Genomic DNA, 18,471 nt, shown 5'->3' with positions numbered 1-18,471 from the left:
CAACAACAAGGAACATTTTTACTTCAAATTATGTTTTGATAAAAGCCTAAAAATCGTTCCGTTTTTATGTTTAATCTTGGGGGAAAAATTACTCCAGCTGGTAATAATCATGTAAAATATGTTGGAAGTTTGAGGGTTGAAATAATTTGATAATGGCATAGAAAACTTGGAAAGTAGGCTTTGCGGCCCAATAACTGACCTAATGTGCAACAAGGGGTGTGGAGGGTCTTGAAATTGCTGTAGAAAATGTATAGTAAGTTAGAATTGCTACATCTACATTGCAGTTGTTGCATTTTGCTTCAGAAAGGACCGTGATAGCAGATAAATTATACATTCGCCATCAGATTTGCCATCAATGCTCCTTATGGGACACATCACTGCACTCTATACTCCTCTGTAATCTGGTCATCTCTGTGTATCTGTCACAAGACACACTGTTTGATGCTTATTTATAAAAGTCCTCTTAGGCCTCACTCCCCCATATCTGAGATATCTGCTGTAGCCTTCATCCACCACACACAACACCCGTTCTGCCAGTCACATTCTGTTAAAGGTTCCCACACATCCCTGGGTCGCTCTGCAACAAACAAGCTGCAACAACAAACGAGCTGCGACAAACACTCAAACTAGGCGGTTTTATCTCAATCTCTTCATTCAATCATGTTCAGTTGACAGTTGTGGCTGCTTTGTGTGATGTATTGTTATCTCTACCTTCTTGCCCTTTGTGCTATTGTCTCTTCCCAATAATGTGTGTACCATGTTTTGTGCTGCTACCATGTTGGGTTGCTACCATGTTGTTGTTATGTTGTGTTTTGTGCTGCTACCATGTTGGGTTGCTACCATGTTGTTGTTATGTTGTGTTGCTACCATGCTGTGTTGTCATGTGTTGCTGCCTTGCTATGTTGTTGTCATAGGTCTCTCTTTATGTAGTGTTGTGTTGTCTCTCTTGTTGTGATGTGTGTTTTGTCCTATATTTATATTGTATTCATTTTTTTATTTTAAATCCCAGGCCCGTCCCCGCAGGAGGCCGTCATTGTAAATAAGAATTTGTCAATAAGAATCTTAACTGACTTGCCTAGTTAAATAAAGGTTCCATAAAATAAAAAATACATTGTTGCCATCATGTATATTCCATTACTTCCGCCTTGGTCAGCGTGATTGTGGACCACGTGAATAACACGGAAGCAGATCGTGTCAACAAAGCAAATCGTGAGTCTGCAGTACAATTTTGCAATGAGTTTCATGTAAATCCATTCGTGGATTTTATACGTTTTAGTCGATGCCATACGAACGTTATTTTTGAAAACTTCATCCAAACGGTCTTTACTTGCTAAAAATGTTCATGCCTAATGTTAGTGGCATTATAGAAGCGATAGCTAGCTTAATGGCTAATAGCTAACGTTAGCTGTGCATATCAGAAGATTAGACATTACTTATCCAAACTTTAGCTAGTTTTAGATTCGTGAATGTGGTGCTGACTTCACTATGTTACCAATGTAGATTGTCGTTGTTCCTGTCTAGCAACAACTCATGATGTCGGAGTGGCACCTGTCATTGAAGCTGGTGGATCAGCCCAAATCCACCTTCCACTTCCCTGAGACGATGCCTGGAGACGTGTCTCCCGGCGGGTACCGAGTCTCTACTCTGAAACAGCTCGTTGCAGCACAGCTTCCTGATTCCCTACCGGACCCCGAACTCATAGGTTTGCATTGCATAAGTGAACAACTCACATGTCAACTAACTTAGCTAATTTCTGTACTGTATTTATGATTTGTGTCTAAAAGTTTTTTTTTTTTTCATATGTCAGAGCTGGTACACTGTGGTCGCAAGTTGAAGGACGACCTGACTTTAGACTCCTGTGGGATCCAGCCTGGATCCACCCTGCACATCCTCAAAAGGACCTGGCCTGAACCAGAAATCAATCCAGGTGGGTTTTGGCAGACTAACTCTAACCCTCTTAGAAGCGCCATGTCACTAGACATTTTCATGTATAAGGTTACTTCTATAAAGAACCATATTCATTTATCTCTCCTGTCTTTCTCCCTTTGTCTGTAGAGCCAGTGAACAGGACGACTGCAGCCAGGGAGTTCCGTGTGCTGCAGGCAGCCCTCCACTCCAACTCCACCTACAGAGATTCGGTAATAACATTGTTATGGTGTTGCGAATGAAAATGTCAGGTCCAAAACGATCGACAACCTTGATAAAGATGAGCAATAATGAATTTATAAAATACACTGAACAAAAATATAAACACAACATGAAAAGTGTTGGTTTCATGAGCTGAAATAAAAGATCCCAGAAATGTTCCATATGCACAAAAAGCTTATTCCTCAAATGTTGTGAACAAATTTGTTTACATCCCTGTTAGTGAGCATTTCTCCTTTGCCAAGATAATCCATCCACCTGACAGATGTGGCATGTCAAGAAGCTGATTAAACAGCACGATCATTACACAGGTGCACCTTGTGCTGGGGACAATAAATGGCCACTCTAAAATGTGCAGTTGTCACACAACCCAATCCGACATAATGCTCTGCCCCATGTCGCAAGGATCTGTACACAATTCCTGAAAGTTGAAAATGTCCCAGTTCTTTCATGGCCTGCATACTCACCAGACATGTTTCATGGTCTGCATACTCACCAGACAGGATTACAGATAATCCTGAATGAATTGTGAATAGTTATGAGTGAGAAAGTTACAGAGGGTCAAAGATCATACCCCCAGGACATGCTAACCTTCACCATTACCAATAACAGTGGAGGTTAACATGTCTTGGGGGTAAGATCTTCTGTAACTTTCTCACTCATAACTATTCACAATTCATTCAGGATTACCCGTAATCATCTCATCATTATTCATGATTGTTACTTGTTAAATAAGAATATATTTATCTAGGCAATTATATTAGTATAAAACAATATAATTTCACCATTTTTTTATTTAGCATACAATATAGCTCAGTATTTGAATGATTTACTTTATACGGTCATTATTGCTCTTCTTTATCAAGGGTGTCAATAATTTCGGACCCCACTGTATATAACGTCATTTGCTTCCCCAGGTGTTTAAGATGCTGACTAATAAGGAGTCTCTAGATCAGATCATTGTGGCCACGCCAGGGCTGAGATCTGACCCGGTAGCGCTAGGTGAGTACTGATTAGCTCTGCATCTGTCCATGCATGACATCATCCTAACCATGTCACCAAGGAGGTTATGTCTTACAATGCTATTCTTCTGAATCTTGCAGGAGTGCTTCAAGACAAAGATCTATTTGTGCAATTCACAGACCCGAACATGCTGGATGTGTAAGTGCTTTTGTTCCATATACTGTAGGATGACTTTGTCATACCATGTTGTGAATGAGTACTGTGGATTTGTAACATTAGGGATAATACAAAGTAATAAATGTTTTGCCTTGCAGGTTGATCAGTTCTCACCCAGCCTTGGTCAATGCCATCATCCTGGTCCTCCACTCAGTGGCTGGCAGCATGCCTGCTCAGTCCAGCGCCGGCTCCTCCCGCAATGTCTCCTCCAGCTCCTACAGTGACATGCCAGGTGAGTATCACACTGGTGGACACTACAGGGTCGTGTTCAATAGGGCAGACCGTGAAAAAAATGGTTTGCAACGGGAGACAAAAATCTCTGATCTTATTGGACAAGGTAGCACCTATTTGTTTCATCCTTTTTCAAAATGTTTAGTCCCTACTGAACACGACACAGTAATGGCCACATCAGTCTGTCATTCACCATCACAAATACTGGAACATGTATGACATTTTCTTTGTCTTGTCTGCAGGAGGTTTTATGTTTGAGGGCATGTCTGATGACGATGAAGATTTCCAATCGGTGAGTCAATCTAGCTGGATTGAGATTTAAAATGTAAATATAGATGGAGTATAGCTAACACCATTGCTATGTGTGTAACTAGGGAAATCCAGCAGGCCCATCCAACCGAACCGGGGGCCCAGCAGGAATGCGGCCTGTGTCCCTTGGCCATAGTGGAGCTACAGGCCCTCGACCCATAACACAGAGTGAGCTGGCCACTGCCCTGGCCCTGGCCAGTACTCCTGAGAGCAGTGCTGTTACTCCCACTGCAGGGGCTCAGGTAAAGAATGGCCCATAATCCTCCCTCAACACATACAAACACACTCCTCTACCAGTGACACAGAGCAGACACTTTCGCTTCTAGCTGCGTGCCCTTTGTTCTGTGTTGCAGCAGGACCCCTCATCTGGAGTGCCTCCCATGCCAGCAGGGACTCCTGTCAGCAATGACCTTTTCAGCCAGGCACTGCAGCAGGCTCTACAGGCCTCCAGCATGTCCGGCATGTCCTCTCTGCAGGTCAGTCTCTTCTCCTTTCCCCCTCTCCTTTATTCTCTCCTTTCCCTCTCCTCTCACTTTGCTACAGGATCCGCGAGGACAGACCAGATCCACAGGTCTCGACCTTTAAAGGACAACACTGTGGATAGAAGCTGTGCTGTTAATCATAATGCCTGGAGCAATGGCACTCGCTGCGTTTCTATTTGGTCTCTCTCTAGCTGGAGTAATGACAGCCTAAACCTCAATGTCTCTGGCTGTCTGTTTGCCAGTAGTTTTAAGGCTAGCTTTGTTCTACTGTCTTATAGGGGCGTTGGCAGTCCCAGCTGCAGCAGCTAAGAGACATGGGGATCCAGGATGAGGAGCTGATGTTACGGGCGTTGCAGGCTACAGACGGGGACATCCAGTCAGCTCTGGAGCTCATCTTCGCTGGAGGGCCAAGACTCTGAGCCAAGCCAGGGCCCTGAGAGAGGAGAGTGCAGGGGGAAACGTCTCTACACAGACCCAAGCTGATGACTCTGGTCATTCTGCCATTAGGTTGTGATGTGGACACTTATATGGACACAATGCCTCAGACATGAAGACCTCATTACTACTCCTCTACCCTTTCATACACAGCCTAAATGTAACAACCTTTACATGGCTGGCAAAACATTTCTTATTTTTGTTTTGGACTTGTAATAAAGATAAACATGTACCTTATCTACCCCTGAATCTGACTGACTCATTTAAAGGAGGGTTGGTGTTAGCCCCTGAAGGCTTTAATCTCATCGCTGTGTGAATACATACATAATCAGAGGGCTGTGTTCTACCAGAAATCTTTGTTTTGTTTCAGACACTAACATTGACTCAGATCTGCTATAAAATATGCATTGGAAGAAAGTGTTGAGACTACCCCTTGAGTCTAACTGTAATTCATACAGTTGTACACTAGGTGGCAATGTATAACCACTTACCATAGTTCCTTTAAAATTCCATTCAATAGAGAAATAAGGGGTAGAAATTTGACAAATATGGCTAGCTAATGTTTGAACTGATTCTGAAACTGTTTCAGTTGGTCTGCCAGATCAATAAACACATAATACAAATACTACTATTTGACTTTTGTGGTTTTATATAATTCTAAGCTCATCCAACATTTATAAGATTTATTACATTTTTACTCTTATTAACAGCTGACATCATGCAAACATTGTACTGTAGAAGGATATTATTGTGTCTGAGCAGAACATGGTCTCTACAAGCAAATGGGCTTGCTCTTTATTCAAATGGGGTTGCTCTTTAAACGACCAGACCCATTTTGTGAACTGGTTTGTCTCATTGTCTCCCATTGGGGTGCTGTGGAAGAAGATGACAAATTGTGTGCCCCCTCACCCTACCATTCTCAATCTTCAGTAATTGCCCTGCTTAGTTTTAGAACTGCGTCTTGGTGCATGCGGCTGCTCAATCAGTGAACGGCCCTTTCATGAGCGCAGCATCCAAACAGTGCTTTGTGTCTTTCCCGTCCCAATTACCATTTTACATGCCATGCACACCTGCTGGAGATTTCCCTCTGAATATCTCCTACAGAGTTTCAAAAGTGAGGTCTCTCCCTGGACTCTTCAGAACTACTTCAAATTATGTCGAGTCTTCAATTGGTTAATACAACATTTGATTTACCTATCAAGCTAATTTAAGTAAATAATGATGCACCATAGGAATTGATTTACTGTAGGCTTAGACAATATATTGCTGTTCTTTGTTTGATAGATCACATTAAAAGCATTACAGTAATGGTAGAGGTATTGTGATTATTAAACAGAAACCGTTTATTCTGCTGGTCGTTGCCGTGTCAGACCTATCCTCTTAACTGCAGCAAGCATCACATCCTCAAACCTCCAACAATATACCGTCACAACATCCAGGGAAGTTGCCATGGAGATGCATTTATCTGATTCAGATGGGGACATGTAATCACATTGCACATCTTCACATATTGCTGTCATTGCACTACATTTAGGTTACAAACATTCTTTCTCTTTTTTTCTCCACTCGGAGGACAATGCAAAGACGATGAAACGCCTTCCCCATCTGCCCCCTGGGCTGCTTGACATCAAAATGGAGGTGGAAGAAGGTGCTGTCCAGACAGATCTGTTCAGTTTGTACCTGTGGCTGTATAGTGACCTCTCTCCCACATCTGTCCATGCAGACAGGCTTGTGTGGGACCTAGGGGGGATGAGGGTGCAAATAGGGTGTTATTTGTGGATGAAGGCAATGTCTTGGCTGGGTAGGAAACTGCACTTAATCAGTAGAGTCACTAATGTTTGACAAACTGTAGAGGGACAGAATAAATGCAGGGAAATAGGGGAGGACAGTCATTCCTCCCTCCCATCCTTTCTCTCCCCATTACCCCTGTCCCCCAGAGTCTTAGGTCATTATAGCTCCTCTTTTCTCATGTATTCTGCTGCTCTGTGAATGCCTGACTATATGCAGACTGCAGACACAGCGACTCAACCCAGGTTCAGTGCGGGTTCACATGACCCTGAGAAGAAAATTACCTTTCATGAGTACAGCAGCTCCAAGCTCTGCACCACTCTGCTCCAGCTCTCTTTCATCTAAACCACTGTTACGACAACATAGTTGGTTGGAAGAAGCTGTAATTCAAAAAGGACGACAATAAATCACATAGAAAAACCCAGCCACCAGTCTCTGAGTATAGTGGCTTTGCTCTGCAGCAGACAGAACTATCCACATTGTCCAACACAACATTGACCTGTAGATTCAGGGATGGATTAGGACAGTCCTACTTAATTATACTCTATGACTACACAGTGGGAAACTCTGCAGCCATAATAGACCATTTAAAGCAGAGTAAAAGCTAAATTAATCTAACTGCCAGAGACTGCAGAATAATAACAGGTTTCACTTCGGGTCACCTCCTCACACGTGTCAGAAGGGAATTGGAGGTGAGTTGCTTTATTGTCTCCCCATTTTGTTTTTGTCTTTTTAAATGATGCAGTTCATGTGTTATTAGCATCAAGTCTGTTTACCTGAGCTTGCTTTCTGTCAGGCATGACTGGGCTGAATATGAAATGAGTTGGTGATGGACAAGGGCCATTTTCTCTATCCGTCTGTGGAATGAATGCGTTCATTGTTGCTTTCAAACCATGTCTTTCAGGCCTGTGGATGCTCTTTTGTCCACCAAAGGACACTTTGATGCATTTCCTCTCAGGTGTTTTAACCCTTGGTGGGTGTTTTAACCCTTGGTGGGTGTCTAATCCCTGGGAGAGGGTGATATCGCAGCAGTGGGAGAAAGGTTAGAAATGACACATCTCTCCAGAGCAGCTGGAAGGACCACCATGAAGCTGCTGTGTGGTAGAGAACGAGAGGAGTGTCTGAATAAGATTTAGACGTTCATCTAAACAAAACAGCAATACCCTAAATCACCTTGGATGGATTCTCAGGAGAGTATATGAACACACTTCTGTTCAAGCATCAACAAACTAGTTCATTGCAGTTATGTCAACTTTGCGTGGAAAATGTTTCTCCACACTTTCACGAAAGAGGTGGATCACACATTCCCTGCCTTCTCCTTAATGCTTTTGGTTGTCGGTGGTAACATCCATCTGTCTGTCCTCTGTCTCTTCATACAAGCTGTGTGTAATAGAAAACACTGCAGACTTTATAGGCCAGCTTGGCTCCATTGTGAGGCTCTGAAAGGATGTTTACACATTGATCTAGCATCGCCTACTAACAGAAGGCAACAGGAGGAGAGCTGGGGAGAGGAGCATGCTAACTAAAACACTGCTTCTCTTTCAGGAGCAGAAACACTGAGCATTCAGACAGACACATATGGGCCTGTGTTCTCCAACAGTAGAGCATCAAAGCCACGTGGCCCGAATCCCCAGGCTGTCTGGTCTGCTTGTTAAAGCCACGCTGTGTGCTTGTGTTTAAATGAAGGATTCTCTAGCACCATCACCATCAAAGCCCAGGGTGTGTTCTCTGTAATCTCAACCGCTGTTCTCTGTCTCTCAGAGCTCTCCTGTAGTTGTTTATTAATACATGAATTACGTATGCTCTCGAAGAAAGATGCTAGAGACCGACTCAGACCGTGTTTGGCATTCATCGCAATTAATACATTTCCTCTGTACAGATCTTGGGTTAATTAAATCAATTCATCAGTCACATGCGCTGAATACAACAGGTGTAGACCATACAGTGAAATGCTTACTTACGAGCCCCTAACAAACAATGCAGTTTTTTTTTAAATATGGGTTTAGAATAATAAATAAAAGTAACAAATAATGAAAGAAAAGCAGTAAAATAACAATAGTGGGACTATATACAGGGGGGTACCGGTACAGAGTCAATGTGGAGACTATACACAGGGGGGTACCGGTACAGAGTCAATGTGGAGACTATATACAGGGGGTACCGGTACAGAGTCAATGTGGAGACTATATACAGGGGGTACCGGTACAGAGTCAATGTGGAGACTATATACAGGGGGTACCGGTACAGAGTCAATGTGGAGACTATATACAGGGGGTACCGGTACAGAGTCAATGTGGAGACTATACACAGGGGGTACCGGTACAGAGTCAATGTGGAGACTATATACAGGGGGGTACCGGTACAGAGTCAATGTGGAGACTATATACAGGGGGTACCGGTACAGAGTCAATGTGGAGACTATATACAGGGGGGTACCGGTACAAAGTCAATGTGGAGACTATACACAGGGGGGTACCGGTACAGAGTCAATGTGCGGGGACACCGGTTAGTTGAGGTAATACGTACACTACCATTCAAAAGTTTGGGGTCACTTAGAAAGGCCATATCTCAGACTGGCAAATAAAAAGAAAAGATTAAGATGGGCAAAAGAACACAGACACTGGACAGATGAACTCTGCATGGAAGGCCAGCATCCCGGAGTCACCTCTTCACTGTTGACGTTGACTGATATTTTGCGGGTACCATTTAATGAAGCTGCCAGTTGAGGACTTGTGAGGCGTCTGTTTCTCAAACTAGACACTCTAATGTACTTGTCCTCTTGCTCAGTTGTGCACCGGGGCCTCACACTCCTCTTTCTATTCTGGTTAGAGACAGTTTGCGCTGTTCTGTGAAGGGAGTAATACACAGTGTTGTACGAGATCTTCAGTTTCTTGGCAATTTCTCGCATGGAATAGCCTTCATTTCTGAGAACAAGAATAGACTGACGAGTTTCAGAAGAAAGTTCTTTATTTCTGACCATTTTGAGCTTATAATCGAACCTACAAATGCTCCAGATACTCAACAAGTCTAAAGAAGGCCAGTTTTATTGTTTCTTTGATCAGAACAACAGTTTTCAGTTGTGCTAACATAATTGCAAAAGTGTTTTCTAATTATCAATTAGCCTTTTAAAATGATAAACTTGGATTAACCTAACACAACGTGCCATTGGAACACAGGAGTGATGGGTGCTGATAATGGGCCTCTGAACGCCTATGTAGAAATTCCATTAAAAATCAGCCGTTTCCAGCTGCAATAGTAAATTACAACATTAACAATGTCTACACTGTATTTCTGATCAATTTGATGTAATTTTAATGGACAAAACAAAAATAAAATTTCTAAGTGACCCAAATCTTTTGAATGAGAGTGTACATGTAGGTAGTTATTAAAGTGGCTAGACATAGATGATAACATGGAGTATCAGCAGTGTAAAAGAGGGGGGAGGTGAAAATAGTCTGGGTAGCCATTTGATTAGAGGATATCACTATAATATCACGGCCGGCCGGTGTGCAGTGAGAACTGGGTTGGGATCGTGTGGTGGAGCAGATGACCAGTCACTACTAGGTTGACGGCAGTGACTTCATCCTCTTTTACTATTCTTGCAATACCCAGTCCTTGACTCAACCAACGGAGAGAGGATCTATGGCACTTACCATTGAATAGACCTTTACCATGGTAACTGGTAACCACAACGGTTTTGAGTTATTTACAAAATACCGTTTGGATGCAACTTTCTTTTGTGACATGTTTGTCGCAGCATCAAGAAAGAGCCAAAAGACTAACGGTTTGGACTCAAACTCTACTTTATTTAGGTTGAAAACATGATGCCTCTATGTCCCCATACAATACATTCAGTATATACATTTGGCAATGAGGGACTGTACAGATATGTTATAGTAGTGAATACATACACGGGAAGAAAATTTACACAAAAGCATTAAAACCACTTGACCTCAGAGTGGCTAGAGAGACACCGAGTAAGTCGATGGCTGATGGCAACACACACACACCTCTCTGAGGGTGAGAAGGACTATTCCAGGTTCCCAGAGAGACAGAATATGAAGAGTGAGTCTGCTGATTGAGACAAAGCTCCTTCTCTGCCTTCCAGAATCACCTCCCATCCTCCCTCCGAGTCAGGCGAGGGGACTTCCTCCGTGCTGCGTGGACAACGTACGTGGGACCTTGCCTACAGTAACATGCATCTGTCAGCAGCCCTGAATAAAGATCCTCCTCTTCTTTATGTTTCATCTCTGCCACACAGGAACATTAAGACATATAGTGCATTTGGAAAGTATTTAGACCCCTTGACTTTTTCAAAATTTTGTTACATTACAGCCTTATTCTAAACGGGATTAAATCGTTTTTTCCCCTCATCAAATCTACACACAATACCCCATAACGACAAAGCAAAAACAAATTTAGACATTTTTGCAAATGAAAAAAACATGTAAATGTGATATTTTCATAAGTATTCTGACGTGACACTCAGAACTTTGTTGAAGAACCTTGGCAGAGAATACAGTCTTGAGTCTTCTTGGGTATGAGACTACAAGCTTGGTACACCTGTGTTTGGGGAGTTTCTCCCATTTTTTTATGAAGATCCTCTCAAGCTCTGTTAGGTTGGATGGGGGGCATCGCTGCACAGCTATTTTCAGGTCTCTCCAGAGATGTTTGATCGGGTTCAAGTCCGGACTCTGGCTGGGCCACTCAAGGACATTCAGAGACTTGTCCCGAAGCCACTCCTGCGTTGTCTTGGCTGTGTGAGTCTTCGCCAAAGAGTTCAATCTTGCGTTTATCAGACCAAAGAATCTTGGGAGTCATTAGGTGCCTTTTGGCAAACTCCAAACGGGCTGTCATGTGCCTTTTACTGAGGAGTGGCTTCAGTCTGGCCACTCTACCATAAAGGCCTGATTGGTGGAGTACTGTGTAGATGGTTGTCCTTCTGTAAGGTTCTCCCATCTCCACAGATGAACTCTGGAGCTCTTTCAGAGTGACCATCGGGTTCTTGGTCACCTCCCTGACCAAGGCTCTTCTCCCCCGATTGCTCAGTTTGGCTGGGCGGCCAGCTCTAGGAAGAGTCTTGGTGGTTCCAAACTTGTTCCATTTAAGAATTATGGAGGCCACTGTTCTTGGGGACCTTCAACACTACATAATTGTTTTGGTATCCTTCCCCAGATCTGTGCCTTGACACAATCCTGTTTCATAGCTCCATGGACAATTCCTTCAACCTCATGGCTTGGTGTTTGCTCTGACATACACTGTCAACTATGGGACCTTACATAGACCCGTGTGTGCCTTGCCAAATCATGTCCAAACAATTTAATTTACCACAAATACACTCCAATCAAGGTGTTGAAACATCAACGATGATCAATGGAAACAGGCTGCACCCGAGCTCAATTTCGAATCTCATAGCAAAGGGTCTGAAAACGTATATACATAAGGTCTGTTTTAATTTTTTATAAAAGTGCAAAAATTAAAAATATTTTCACTTTGTCATTATGGGGCATTGTGTGTAGATTGGATTAAATAATTTATTAATAACATTTTAGAATAAGGCTGTAACATAACCATTTTTAACAAAGGGGTCTGAATATACACATACACACACGTGGCCAAAAGTTTTGAGAATGACACAAATACAACTTTCCAAAAAGTTTGCTTCTTCAGTGTCTAGATATTTTTGTCAGATGTTACTATGGAATACTGAAGTATAATTACAAGCATTTCATAAGTGTCAGACCTTTATTGATACTTACATGAAGTTGATGCAAAGAGTCAATATTTGCAGTGTTGACCCTTATTTTTAAAGACCTCTGCAATCTGCCCTGGCATGCTGTCAATTCACTTCTGGGCCACGTTCTGACTGAACGCAGCCCATTCTTGCATAATCAATGCTTGGAGTTTGTCAGAAATTGTGGGTTTTTGTTTGTCCACCCGCATCTTGAGGATTGACCACAAGTTCTCAATGTGATTAACTAGTTTCCTGGCCATGGACCCAAAATATCGATGTTTTGTTCCCCGAGCCACTTCATTATCACTTTTGCCTTATGGCAAGGTGCTCCATCATGCTGGAAAAGGCATTGTTCGTCACCAAACTGTTCCAGGATGGTTGGGAGAAGTTGCTCTCGGAGGATGTGTTGGTACCATTCTTTATTCATGGCTGTGTTCTTAGGCAAAATTGTGAGTGAGCCCACTCCCTTGGCTGAGAAGTAACCCCACACATGAATGGTCTGAGGATGGTTCACTGTTGGCATGACACAGGACTGATGGTAGTGTTCACCTTGTCTTCTCCGGACAAGCTTTTTTCCGGGTGCCCCAAACAATCGGAAAGGGGATTCATCAGAGAAAATGACTTTACCCCAGTCCTCAGCAGTCCAATCCCTGTACCTTTTGCAGAATATCAGTCTGTCCCTGATGTTTTTCCTTGAGAGAAGCGGCTTCTTTGCTGCCCTTCTTGACACCAGGCCATCCTCCAAAAGTCTTCACCTCACTGTGCGTGCAGATGCACTCACAACTGCCTGCTGCCATTCCTGAGCAAGCTCTGTACTGGTGGTGCCCCGATCCCGCAGCTGAATCAACTTTAGGAGACAGTCCTGCCGCTTGCTGGACTTTCTTGGGTGCCCTGAAGCCTTCTGCAGAAATGCAGCAGAATTTTTTTTTGGGGGGGGGGGGGTTCAGTTCATTTGCATGGCAAATAGGGACTTTGCAATTAATTGCAATTCATCTGATCACTCTTCATAACATTCTGGAGTATATGCAAATTGCCATCATACAAACTGAGGCAGCAGACTTTGTGAAAATTAATATTTGTCATTCTCAAAACTTTTGGCCACGACTGTGTATATGTGTTATATGTGTTATATATACATACATACACACACACACACACACACACACACACACACACACACACACACACACACACACACACACACACACACACACACACACACACACACACACACACACACACACACACACACACACACACACACACACACACACACACACACACACACACACACACACACACACAGTACCAGTCAAAAGTTTGAACACACCATTCAAGGATTTTTCTTTATTTTTACTATTTTCTACATTGTAGAATAATAGTGAAGACATCAAAACTATGAAATAACACATATGGAATCATGTAGTAACCAAAAAAAGTGTTAAACAAATCCAAATATATTTTATATTTGAGATTCTTCAAATAGCCACCCTTTGCCTTAATGACAGCTTTGCATATGCTTGGCATTCTCTCAACCAGCTTCATGAAGTAGTCACCTGGAATGCATTTAAATTAATAGGTGTGCCTTGTTAAAAGTTCATTTGTGGAATTTCTTTCCTTCTTAATGCGTTTGAGCCAATCAGTTGTGTTGTGACAAGGTAGGGTGGGTATACAGAAGATAGTCTTTCACCAAATAGGGTCCATATTAAAGTCCATATTATGGCAAGAAAGATCTCAAATAAGCAAAGAGAAATGACAGTCCATTATTACTTTAAGGCATGAAGGTCAGTCAATGCAGAACTTTTCAAGAACTTTGAAAGTTTCTTCAAGTGCAGTCGCAACAACCATCAAGCGGTATGATGAAACTGGTTCTCATGAGGACCGCCACTGGAATGAAAGACCAGAGTTACCTCTGCTGCAGAGGATAAATTCATTAGAGTTAACTGCACGTCAGATTGCAGCCCAAATAAATGCTTCACAGAGTTCAAGTAACAGACAACTCAACATCAACTGTTCAGAGGAGACTGTGTGAATCAGGCCCTCATGTTCGAATTGCTGCAAAGTAACCACTACTAAAGGACACCAATAAGAAGAATAGACTTGCTTGGGCCAAGAAACACGAGCAATGGACATTAGACCGGTAGAAATCTGTCCTTTGGTCTGATGAGTCCAAATTTGAGACTTTTGGTTCCAGCAGCTGTCTCTTTGAGAGACCCAGAGTAGGTGAATGGATGATCTCCACATTTGTGATTCCCACCGTGAAGTATGGAGGAGGATGTGTGATGGTGTGGGGGTGCTTTGCTGGTGACCCTGTCTGTGATTTATTTAGAATTCAAGGCACAATTAACAAGCATGTCTACCACAACATTCTGCAGCGATACGTCATCTGGTTTGCACTTAGTGGGACAATAATTTGTTATTCAACAGGACAATGACCTAAAACACGCCTCCAGGCTGTGACCAAGAAGGAGAGTGATGGAGTGCTGAATCACCCGACCTCAGCCCAATTGAGATGGTTTGGGATGAATTGGACCACAAAGTGAAGGAAAAGCATCCAACAAGTGCTCAGCATATGTGGTAACTCCTTCAAGACTGTTGAAAAAGCATTCCTCATGAAGCTGGTTGAGAGAATGCCAAGAGTGTGCAAAGCTGTCAAGGCAAAGGGTGGCTACTTTGAAGAATCTCAAATATATTTTGATTTGTTTAACACTGTTTTGGTTACTACATAATTCTATATGTGTTATTTCATAGTTGATGTCTTCACTATTATTCTACAATGTAGAAAATAGTTTTAAAAAATAAAGAAAAACACTTGAATGAGTAGGTGTGTCCAAACTTTTGACTGGTACTGATATATTTATTTAATTAATCAAATGTGAGCAGAATTTCCCTCCATTACATACAATGGCCCTCTCCGTCAACATCAGTTACCTCATGAAGGTGTGGAATAATCTAATCATGACATTGACAAACTCTTAAACCTGCCATATACTGTATGCCAGTGGTTCACAACCATGGGTACTAGGACCCCTGGAGGGTACTTGGTCTATCCACAGGGGGTACCTTGAGAAGACTCATGAGACCATAGGCCTACTTGTAAAATGCACATGAGGGGGTACTTCAGGTGTACTCCGGGCAGAGTACAGTCCAGTTGGTGGTACAGTAACCAAAAAAGTTTGGGAACCATTGCTGCTGTATGCAACCCTACTCGACTCGTTCCCTTATCTTACCAACAGAATCAATTCACCTCCAGCAAATACTCATATAATTCCCTGGAAATGCCAATTGGAGGACAGCCTTTGATTTCCACATCTGCAATGATGCCACCCACTGGCTATGGGATTGCATAGCATGCTTCAGCACTCTCCTTATTAACATTTAGATTTTAAAGGACACGTCACTCCCTCTAGTTCAGGGGAGAAGTCAAGGTGTGTATTAAATAATTCCAACAAATAGATGGGTTATGACAGACTGGAGGTCTGAGCTCATCCAGGAAAATGGAATCCTCCGATTGGTCCATGGGGCTTCTACAGACAGTCTTTATGTGAGGCTGGACAATCCCATTGGTCACGAGACACCATCACTCATCAGTGTCTCAGAGTCAGAGTCAGGCCACAGAGGCAGTTGGACACATGAAGCAGAACTGACTAAAACACAAAGCGAAGCACCACAGTATATGAGACCAGGTCCGGGGTGTTCAAGCTCTGGCCAAACACGATCACATGGCAGAGAATAGTGAGGGCTGGATGCCACGAGGCAGGCCTTCACAGAGAGGAGTAACACATCTGCAATAAGAAGAATTACCCCAGAATAAATTACAGTCACAGAACAATCGTTGAAAGAAGCAGAACTCTAGAAATCAGCGGATCTAATCCGACTGATTCAACCCATGCATTATAAGGCATTTAACCAAACATTTGTTACGGACATCACACAATTTCATAGTGACTATACATACAAATGCTGATCTGTAAAATGTTGTTTTTAAAAAAACAAACAAAAACATTATCTGATTGACTGGTTTATGCAAAAACATATTCTTAAACCATAGATGCAATTTGTTGGGAATCGGAGTTGCATGGTGGGGGTTGGATCAATATCTGCAATCCCATTGTACCTATTGATCTGCAGATTCACGAATGAAATTGATTTTCTGAGGTAGACAATGCAGGCATATTCCATTCTACCCATACAAAGATGATGGCAGATTGGGAAGGTAATTTAGCCCATTTTGAGACTAGGCACCCATCTCTGGCTCATTTAGCCAATGGTGCTACTGCTGTGTAACATAGTTATCCATCTATCAGTCTGCTGACTGTCAAACCAGAGCTGAACTTAGACTGTCCTACCAATGGGTCACCCGTGGTGAAGGATATAAGAAATTACAGTCCCGGGATTAGACAGAGACAGATGTCAGTCTGTAGACCTTACAGCACTTAAAAACTAAACTGTTGTTGCACTGATGGGGAAAGTATTCACACAGGGCAGGTTTATTGAGTTTGCCGGCCACTGTAGAGTGCCCATATATAACCAAACTCCAATACATTAATGTGCCTTCCCCACTTCCTTTATAAAGGACATTACAATCTTTAGCTTTCCCTCACTAAATAAACACTTTCAGCATAACATGGAGCCAAATCCAATATGAACAGGTCTTGTGTGGAGGAGATTGGTACAGAGTGGTACTGTTGAGGAAGCAGCTGTGGGATCAGTGAAACAATGCTCGTCAGCAGATAATGTGTCAGTCAATGATGCAATGATAATGTTGTAGCAAGTACAAACAAAAAGTTAATAGCTGGTCTGGGATCAGGTGGGTGATGACAGGTGAGCTGTGTTATCATCATCATCATCATCATCCCTGCCTCCTCCGCCAACTTGAACTCTGTCCTTCAGACCAATCATACAGAAGGAGAAAGGCAGAGTGACAGGGTTTCCCATGGGAGGTGGCAGGAGAGGGCATCTGACCCCTGACCCCTGTGTGACCTTTGGGGAAGGACGTGTCACTATAGTGTCCTGATGGCCACGGGGTAGAGCAGGGACATGTGCTCGGCCCCCTTGATGGGCAGCTTGCGGCTGGAGTAGAAGTGGATGATCTCAGGGACACTGTCGAAGGGACAGCTGTTCTGACCCAGGATGTACTTGTTCTCCTTCGTCCTCGACAGCTTCATGTGCATGAAGCCCTGGCTGCTCCTAGAAGGAGAGAGAAAACATTATTTCAGCTCTAAAAACGATGAATGCTTTATCTCCCATCGGTACAGATCATTCCCAGCCGATATAGTACAGTAGGGCTGGTTTAGAACCCAGGTCACATACTGCGTGCTCATACGTACAGTAAGTAGAGAGTGCTACAAGTCTAATGAGCAGCCAGGAAGAATCACTTAGGCTACACCAGTTAATAAATGCAGAGCAAATGAAAAGCTCCCTGGGCTGTGCTCCCTTCGGTATTTCTAGGGCTGAGCCGGAGCCTTGGATCTGTGTGCTTTACAGCTCTTAAGTAATCTCCTGCTCTGGAGCCTTGTCTTAATGAGAAATGTGGCTGTATAAAACCCATTATGCTGCACTAGACAGAAGAGAGAGAGAGAGAGAGAGAGAGAGAGAGAGAGAGAGAGAGAGAGAGAGAGAGAGAGAGAGAGAGAGAGAGAGAGAGAGAGAGAGAGAGAGAAAGGAGAGAGAGAGAAAGGAGAGCGAGAGAAAGGAGAGCGAGAGAAAGAGGGACATGATGAGGTAGAGGGGAGAAAGAGAGAGAGGAAGAGGGGGAAAAGGGAGAGAGAGAAGAAGAGGTAGATGGTGAGGTCGAGGGGGAGAGGGGGTAGCAGAAAAGTCCTCAGGAGACCATTTATCAGAAAACTTTTTTTTTCTTTTTTTTTCTTTCTTTTTTTTTAAACACAGACTCATGGTCCCAGAGAAAGTTTTTTTTTCTGTTTGCATTGTGCAATGCCAAAGATACTGCAGAATCAGCTCACCCGGAGGATTTACACAATTAGGAAAAATATACAATATTTAGCAGAGCAGATGTCACCTCTCCTGTCAACAGAAATTTAAAAAACAGTGGAATAAAGGCCAGACAGTGATGGACTGCAATGACTTCCTGTTCCCATAAGAGGGGAGTGGCATTCAAATATGGAAATATGTTTTCTTATCCATTCTGTCTCTGCGAGTGTGTGTGCA

General features: G+C 42.9%; 2 protein-coding genes across 8 annotated transcripts in view; one reads left to right on the top strand and one right to left on the bottom strand.

The window, feature by feature from the left end:
- Positions 1-1,126: 1,126 nt before the first annotated feature.
- On the top strand, positions 1,127-5,022 carry LOC124033807 (ubiquitin-like protein 7). 3 transcript variants are annotated; one of them, XM_046346149.1, is made up of 11 exons: positions 1,127-1,209; positions 1,522-1,702; positions 1,808-1,927; positions 2,056-2,138; positions 3,063-3,147; positions 3,249-3,306; positions 3,423-3,556; positions 3,798-3,847; positions 3,930-4,106; positions 4,221-4,340; positions 4,625-5,022. In XM_046346149.1, exons 2-11 carry the CDS (start codon positions 1,531-1,533, stop codon positions 4,763-4,765), a joined length of 1,140 nt encoding a protein of 379 aa, XP_046202105.1. In that variant the 5' UTR covers positions 1,127-1,209; positions 1,522-1,530; the 3' UTR covers positions 4,766-5,022. The 3 variants fall into 3 exon arrangements, with proteins under 3 accessions (XP_046202105.1, XP_046202103.1, XP_046202104.1); XM_046346147.1 differs by having other exon boundaries at positions 4,218-4,340; XM_046346148.1 differs by having other exon boundaries at positions 1,150-1,209; positions 1,501-1,702; positions 4,218-4,340.
- Positions 5,023-15,635: 10,613 nt separating this feature from the next.
- LOC124033806 (SH2 domain-containing adapter protein F-like) overlaps positions 15,636-18,471 on the bottom strand; it is a 126,669-nt gene continuing 123,833 nt past the window's right edge. For all 5 annotated transcript variants that reach the window (XM_046346142.1, XM_046346145.1, XM_046346144.1 and 2 more), the window contains one exon: positions 15,636-17,493. In XM_046346142.1, the coding sequence (XP_046202098.1) occupies positions 17,307-17,493 (187 nt within the window). In that variant the 3' untranslated portion in view covers positions 15,636-17,306. The remainder of the gene's footprint in view (positions 17,494-18,471) is intronic.

The sequence above is a fragment of the Oncorhynchus gorbuscha genome, linkage group LG04 (assembly GCF_021184085.1).
Source record: "Oncorhynchus gorbuscha isolate QuinsamMale2020 ecotype Even-year linkage group LG04, OgorEven_v1.0, whole genome shotgun sequence".
In the NCBI taxonomy this organism is placed as follows: domain Eukaryota; kingdom Metazoa; phylum Chordata; class Actinopteri; order Salmoniformes; family Salmonidae; genus Oncorhynchus; species Oncorhynchus gorbuscha.
Note: the sequence above shows the minus strand (reverse complement) of the source record. Positions and strands in the feature narration are given on the sequence as shown.

Bases quoted from the DNA above. Each gene is read 5' to 3' on its own strand.
- LOC124033807 (XM_046346147.1), top strand. From the start codon at position 1,531: ATGATGTCGGAGTGGCACCTGTCATTGAAGCTGGTGGATCAGCCCAAA. The intron at 1,928-2,055 runs GTGGGTTTTGGC...CTTTGTCTGTAG, and splicing joins TGAACCAGAAATCAATCCAG to AGCCAGTGAACAGGACGACT. The intron at 3,307-3,422 runs GTAAGTGCTTTT...TTTGCCTTGCAG, and splicing joins GACCCGAACATGCTGGATGT to GTTGATCAGTTCTCACCCAG.